The following is a 7,947-nucleotide window of genomic DNA, read 5'->3' as shown; positions in this document are numbered from 1 at the left end:
ATCGAGAATTTTCAGTGCAACATAGATACAATAGGTACATTTTGTTTTATTAGAAGAACGAGGAAGGATAGACCACTGAATATTTAAAAATAATTTTGATATCCTGCAATTATTTTAGAAGAGTATATTGGAAACACCGTTATAAACCCGACACTTTTTACTTGTATTTGTTTTATATATTTTTGCTCAACTTACTTCCATTTCTTGTATTTGTGTTTTTTGTTGGTGATGACACAAAGATTGTTACAGTTTTTGCTTGTTGATTTTCTCTTGTATTTATTTTATTTAATAAGGCAGAAAAATCTTGACTTGTTTTTATTTTTGGAAAACCCTTAAGTGTGTTTTTTTTATTATTTAGATATTATGTCAAATAGATACATTGTATTTTTCAGGAAAGGGAAACTAAGAGTTACAGGAGAAAGTGTTTTGGGGGTTTTAGTGTTGGAAAAGTGGAAATTTATAGAAGTGACTTCTGATTTTCACAATTAGAGAAGAGTTTTGGTCTTTCTTTGTGTTGATATAAATGTTCTAGGGCAGGGGTGTCAAACTGGCGGCCCTCCAGATGTTCCGAAACTACAAGTCCCATCATGCCTCTGCCTGTGAGAGTCATGCTTGTAACTGTTAGCCTTGCAATGCCTCATGGGACTTGTAGTTTTGCAACAGCTGGAGGGCCGCCAGTTTGACACCCCTGTTCTAGGGTATGGAGCTGTGTATATAGTCAGTGAATCAGATAAAGATTTATTGGATTTATTTTAATATCTCTTGCATCTAGCATACTTTATTTTTTATTAGTTGAGGTTAATTTTCTAGGTGTTCTACCCCCCCTAACATTGTCTGTTGAATTGGTTGTGGTAGTCATTACCATAACACTGCCAGAGTTTAGTATTCATATTGTATTCCTGGAGGATCACCTGTACTATTGTTTGTTGTGTTTACTATATACACCGTTTCCCATCACTATTGTTCCCGGTGTCTCCTCTGTCTATTGTCTTTTGGGTGTAGGCTCAGATTATTCAGGGTAGATACCATTGTCATTATAAATGTTGAGTTTCAGTCCTGTGTATATGAACATTCCTGTGTCAAACCTTAAGTCATTTGTTTTTATTATTTAGATTTTGTGTCAACTAAATGTTGCCGTACCTTACCTGGCTTTAAATCGAATCCATAAAGAATTTGCGCCGTAAGTTACGGCGGCGTCGTGTATCTCAAGCGGCGTAACGGTGCGGAATTCAAATCGGCGATTAGGGGGCGTGTTTCATTTAAATGAAGCGCGTCCCCGCGCCGAATGAACTGCGTATGTGCCGTCCCTAAATTTCCCGCCGTGCATTGTGCTAAATGACGTCGCAAGGACGTCATTCTTTTTAACATAGACGTGAATTCCGTCCATCCTGATTCAGGGACGACTTACACAAAAAATTCAAAATAATCGCGGGAACGACGGCCATACTTAACATGGCAAGTCTAACTATACGCCACAAAATACCAGTTTTAACTATACACCGGAAAAAGCAGACTAGAGACGACGTAAAGAAATGCGCCGGCCACTCGTACGTTCGTGGATCATCGGAAATAGCCAATTTGCATACTCGACGCGGAAAAAGACGTGAACGCCACCCAGCGGACGCCGAAGAATTGCATCTTAGATCCGAAGGTGTACAAAGACGTAAGCCTGTCGGATCTAACCCAGATGCCGCCGTATCTTGTTTTGAGGATTCAAAACAACAATACGACGCGGGTAATTTGAAAGTATGCCGGCGTATCAGTAGATACTAGTAAACAAAAAATGTAGCGCTAAAAACCTAAAACTCCAGAATATGTGGTACCATGTGAGGTGACAATATTCGTATAAGAGTGCATATACATGAACCACTAACATATATATAAGTAGCTCAAACAGGGCTTGATGCAAAGAAAAAAGTCTATATCTCAAAGTTGAATGGACATCAATTGAGTGATAGGTGCAGGGAAAACAGGTGGGCTGCTATCCGATGATTGGAATGCAACAGGTATACAAGTTGTCTGTAGCACTCTATAAGGATCACAATCACATCAAGGTAGGTAGTGGATGAAATACGCTTACCGGATGGGTTGGACTCTAATACTGTACAGCAAAGAGTCAGCCAGACATAGTGGTCTTTGGAAACCGGGACCACTCAAACCGGAATGGAACCATAAGCGAGACTGGAACTCCAAATTGGCATGGACAGCAGGAACCAGCAATGCTGGTTCCTGCTGTCCATGCCAAGTTGGAGTTCCAGTCTCGCTTATGGTTCCATTCCGGCAATGCTGGTTCCTGCTGTCCATGCCAATTTGGAGTTCCAGTCTCGCTTATGGTTCCATTCCGGTTTGAGTGGTCCCGGTTTCCAAAGACCACTATGTCTGGCTGACTCTTTGCTGTACAGTATTAGAGTCCAACCCATCCGGTAAGCGTATTTCATCCACTACCTACCTTGATGTGATTGTGATCCTTATAGAGTGCTACAGACAACTTGTATACCTGTTGCATTCCAATCATCGGATAGCAGCCCACCTGTTTTCCCTGCACCTATCACTCAATTGATGTCCATTCAACTTTGAGATATAGACTTTTTTCTTTGCATCAAGCACTGTTTGAGCTACTTATATATATGTTAGTGGTTCATGTATATGCACTCTTATACGAATATTGTCACCTCACATGGTACCACATATTCTGGAGTTTTAGGTTTTTAGCACTACATTTTTTGTTTACTATTTTTTCTGGCTTTGTTTGTTTGTTTGTAGCAGCTAGACACTTCGTTTTTGAACTAGCACGGTTTTTTCTTTATGTATCAGTAGATACGCCGGCGTACTCTCTCTCTGGATCTGCCCCATTGTAATTTTCAGGAAAGGGAAACTAATGCCGCTTACACACGATCGGTTAAACCGATGAGAACGGTCTGATGGACCGTTTTCATCGGTCCAAACCGATCGTGTGTGGGCGCCATTGGTTCTTTATCCATTGGTTAAAAAAAAGCCAACGTGGTTTAAATTTAACCGATGGATTCCTAACAGATAGAAAAAAAAATGATCGTTAGTAGGCAAGACCATCGGTTAAAAATCCACGCATGCTCAGAATCAAGTCGACGCATGCTTGGAAGCATTGAACTTCTTTTTTTTCAGCACGTCGTTCTGTTTTACGTTCTGACATGACCATTTCTTTAACCAATGGTGTGTTGGCACGACTGACCATCAGTCAGCTTCATCAGTTAACCGATGAAAATGGTCCATCAGACCGTTTTCATCGGATGGACCGATCGTGTGTACGGGGCATTAGAGTTACAGGAGAAAGTGTTTTGGGGGCTTTAGTGTTGGAAAAGTGGAAATTTATAGAAGTGACTTCCAATTTTCACAAGTAGATAAGAGTTTTGGTCTTTCTTTGCATTGTTACAAATGTTCTAGGGTATGGAGCTGTGTATATGGTCTTTGAATCAGATAAAGATTTATTGGATTGTTTTTTAATATATCTTGCATACTTTATTTTTTATTAGTTGAGATAAATTTTCTAGGTGTTCTACACCCATTACATTGTCTGTTGAATTGGATGTGGTAGTCATTAGAATTATACTGCCAGTGTTTAGTATTCATATTGTCTTCCTGGAGGGTCCACCAGTACTATTGTTTGTTGTGTTTACTATATACACCGTACCCTATCACTATTGTTCCCCATGTCCCCTCTGTCTATTGTCTTTCGGGTGTAGGCTCAAACTATTCATGGTAGATACCATTGTTATTATAAATGTTGTGTCTCAGTCCTGTGTATGGAATATTCAATTAAAGGTGCCTGTCAGGATATGAATATTGGAGTTGCCATGTCTTGGCTTATTTCTAGAGATTCATCTCATTCTCTAGAGCAGAGGCATTCCATCCTGAGTTCTCTGGGTCACTAAGGTCAAATGATCTGCAAACACCTCCTCCCAGCCATATACAACTCCATGGGGACTGAAAACGATCCCTTGAGGACTGCTGATGAGTGCTGTCCTCCACCTCTATGCTGACACAATCCTCCTCCTCTTCTTCTTCCTGTGTGATCAGCGGGCCCGCAGGAATACTATCTTGATAAAGGGGGCCTTGAAAGGTAAGGAAGTCCTCCTCTTCCTTCAGTTTGTTCTGCCTCAAGTGCCCTGTCCATTTTTCCATGAGGCGTGTGCTCCAACTGCAAGACAAGAGGGACAGTAACACTGATGCATGCACTGTCACTGCTCACCATCCTTGTGGCCTCCTCAAGTGGTGACAGTGATCGATAGCTACTGGCAGGGCAAAAAAAAGCCAAGCTCCCCTGACCCTGTTCTGGTGCCATACTCACACAGATACTCATTGATGGCCCCCTGCTGCGCGTGCAGCCGCTGCAGCATTGCCAACATTGAGTTCCACCTGGTGTGAATGTCATAAATGAGGCAGTTCTTGGGCAGGTTGCATTCCCTTTGAATGCCATCCAGCTGAGCACTGGCATATGACCGGCGGAAAAAATTTACCACAGACTTTGCTGGCCTGCCTCAGGAGGTCCTGTAAGCCCAGGTACCTGCTCAAGACCCACTGCACCACCAAATTCAGGACGTGAGCCAAACAGGGAACATGGGTCAAGAGTCCCTGTCAGAGGGCAGAGAGGAGGTTGGTGCCATTGTCGCATACAACCATTCCTGGCTAAAGCTGGTGCGGCGTCAACCACCTGAGTCTGCCCCTGCAGAGATGACAGAATATCTGCCCCAGTGTGGTTCCTGTCATCTAAGCAGACCAACTCAAGAACTGCATTGTATCTTTTTGCCTGAGTGCTTGCATAGCCCCTTGAACGCCTATTGAGCACTGCTGGTTCAGAAGACAAATCTGCAGAGGAAGAGGCCATAGAGGAAGAAGAAGAGGAATGGGTGGAGGAGAGAGCTGTGGCAGAATCACTACTAGCATTTTGGAGGCGTGGTGGTGGAACAAGCCCCAACAATACTTAACCCTGTCCTCCATCCTTCCCAGCTGCCAGCAGAGTTACCCAGTGTGCCGTGAAAGAAAGGTAACGTCCCTGTCCATGCCTGCTGGACCATGAGTCAGCAGTAATATGCACCTTACCGCTGACCCATCTGTACAGCAAAGCAAAGACATTGCCTTCCACATGCCGGTAGAGAGCCGGAAAGGCCTTCCATGAAAAGAAAGGGCATTTGGGAACCTTCTACTGAGGCACCACACATTCCACAAAAGGAGACAGAGTCTACCAGCTGAAAAGGCAGCAGTTGCAGTGCTAGCAATTTGGCCAAGCTAGCATTCAGACGCTGAGCATGTAGATGGCTGGGACCAGATTTCTTTCTATGATTTAGCAACTGGGGTAGGGAAATTCGCCTGCAAAAAACGGATGGTGGTGTATTGCTAAATTTTCTAGCAGATTGGCCGCAAGTACTTGGGACACCTATTGCTATACCTACATTCCCCTCAGTGCAGGTTTCTGAGAGGACTGGAGGTATAGTGGGGCTGGAGATAACAGTTGAGGAGCAAGGAGAAGTCCGCCTTGTTTATTGATGTGGGTCTTTCAAATGCTCTTGCCAATGGGCTGCATGGGAGGTGGTCATATGTCTGGTAAAGCATGTGGTGCCCAAGCGGTTGCTCTTTTGGCCACGCTTGATCTGCCTTAGACATATGTTGCAAACAGCAACGTTGCGATCTGCTGCACACGTGTCAAAAAGGGCGCACACCAAAAGAACTTTTCAAAATAAGTGGGGAGTCAGCAGCGCCCTGCACCTGCTTAGCTCTGCGGTGTGATGCAATAGGGTGGCTGCCTTTCAGCTGCACCCTGGAGGGCAACCTGTCTTTATGGGGCATCCAGCGCTGCTTGAATTTGCCCTTAACACCTCATAATGTTTGTTTTTTGACGAACGAGTGAACACCCGATGTTCGACCCGAACACCGAGCTCATCCCTACTGACCATATGTGATGTTCTTTTAGGTGCTCCATCACCTTCCAATTCTCGTTTAACCAATATTTACTTCTACACCAACATGTAAAGAGAACTCATCAATCGAACACGATTAGAGCCTCTGCCATGTTGTACTTCTGTGGCTCAGGAGTAATGTCAAATTCAGATACAGAAGTGTCTATAACCAAGTGACCAGACGTGGACCTGAAAGTTGTATCACTGTCTTGTGAGGTGTTCAGATGGGAAGCCTCACACAGGGGTTCATGAGATTGCACATAATAACTTTTTTCTATGGGATCCTCATCACCTTGTCTTATGGTTTCTGCTTTCCAACTTTCACTCAGGTACTTAAGCACTTCCGAAGGTTGACATCTTTTAGTACAGTCAATGGCCCAAAGATCACCCAACATCCACCAAATCCCAGAGCCAACCTTGGTCAATGTTTCAGGAAATTTGTGCATTTGGAAATTGCTTTGCCATTCAACAAAACGTTTATATTTGACGTCTTCGGGAATGGCATCCTCCCATGGAAGCTCCCCTGTAAGTAGGCAATAGATGACCACTCCGAACGACCAAACGTCAAGGCTTCCATCCGCAACCAGGCCATCTGAAATTTCAACTTTGCACATTTCTTGAGCCATAAAGGACGTGGTGCCACACATGCCCCTAATCACTGTCCCTTTGACCTTAGCAAGGCCAAAGTCTGTGAGCTTGATGGAGTGGCAGTCCTGGTCAAAAACTAAAACATTATCTGGCTTCACATCCATGTGTACCAGTCCTTTTGCTGCCATGAATTCAAGAGCACTTGAGATCTGCACAGCACATCTTTTTACTGCATGTTCTGGAATTCCAACCTAATAAAAAAAGAAAAAACGTTAATTAATAAAAATAACCAAGGTACAAAATATGTGAAATACAGTATTGTAGAATATAAGGACTGGAGAACATATGAATACTTCTCAAGAAACACGAAATTCGGATTTACCCAGAAACAATAAAATTATATGTATAGCCCTATGTACAGTATGTATGCATGTATTTTTCCATATTTAGATGCTCAGAACAAGTACAAATAGTTATAATAGCTTCAAGTAAATCTTTCAACATGAACACCTCTACCAACCTAAGCTAAGAGAGTTTCCTCTGACTTCTTGTTACATCTCTGGGAGAGAAAGTGATAGGAAATCTTTCCAAAAGGATACAGACAGCATCAAATAAATTGTCAGGAACTCTTAACTTTATGCAAACCTACAAAAATATATATATATTTGTACTTATACAGTATTCTAATTGTACTTACATTTGGTATAATCATGGAGAGTAGATCGCCAAGAGGTGCCAGTTCTTGGGCAAATACAAAGTGGTCGGTGGTGGTGAAGGCGGAGCCACAGCATTCAATGATGCTGGGATGAACTGAAAGCAAAAAGGAAATACTGAACTCCCGGAGGAAAGACCGCTGACTGCTTCTGTTTTTATCAATGACCTTCAATGCCATTCTTTGACCTGTGAAAAACAAAAAATAAGTTAACCTTAGATCAAAAAATTGGAAATATTAAGCTGGTAATTTCTACAATTAGTGACCCCTTTTGAAAAGTCTATATCTTACAGATCAGATTTACTGACATATACATAAATATTTGTAGAAGACATTGAAATGGTGATTGGATTAATTACCTGTGTTCCTGTTGTGTGCCAAGAATATTTTTCCAAAACCGCCTTCTCCAAGTTCCTTCACAATGAGGAAGTGCTCCTGTATGTCTACCTTCTGTAGTCCTTGTGAGGAGAAGGAGACCATTCTGTCCAGAAGACGTTCCACACCATGAGCAATGGGGGCCATAGTGTCCTGGAGAGCAAAAAAACAATGTTTTTATTACACAAATTTACTTTAAAAATAAACCATAGAAATGTGTCAAATATGAATACTGTTACCCTCAGTTATATATGCATAAATATGAAATGCTCAATAGACCTCCACATCTATATGTATAGGACTCAGGAATAAGGTTTGGCCACTAAATATAAAGCTGGAACA

The 7,947-nt window shown here is 42.4% G+C and overlaps 1 protein-coding gene across 1 annotated transcript; it reads right to left on the bottom strand.

Moving 5' to 3' along the window:
* Positions 1–5,927: 5,927 nt before the first annotated feature.
* LOC120925082 (serine/threonine-protein kinase SBK1-like) lies at positions 5,928–7,729 on the bottom strand. Its single transcript, XM_040335961.1, has 3 exons — positions 7,590–7,729; positions 7,216–7,418; positions 5,928–6,769 (listed from the first exon to the last, which is right to left on the bottom strand). The coding sequence occupies exons 1-3, from the start codon at positions 7,708–7,710 to the stop codon at positions 6,014–6,016; spliced, it is 1,080 nt and encodes a 359-aa protein (XP_040191895.1). The 5' UTR covers positions 7,711–7,729; the 3' UTR covers positions 5,928–6,013.
* Between the last annotated feature and the right edge of the window lie 218 nt (positions 7,730–7,947).

The sequence above is a fragment of the Rana temporaria genome, chromosome 1 (assembly GCF_905171775.1).
Source record: "Rana temporaria chromosome 1, aRanTem1.1, whole genome shotgun sequence".
Taxonomy (NCBI): Eukaryota; Metazoa; Chordata; class Amphibia; order Anura; family Ranidae; genus Rana; species Rana temporaria.
Note: the sequence above shows the minus strand (reverse complement) of the source record. Positions and strands in the feature narration are given on the sequence as shown.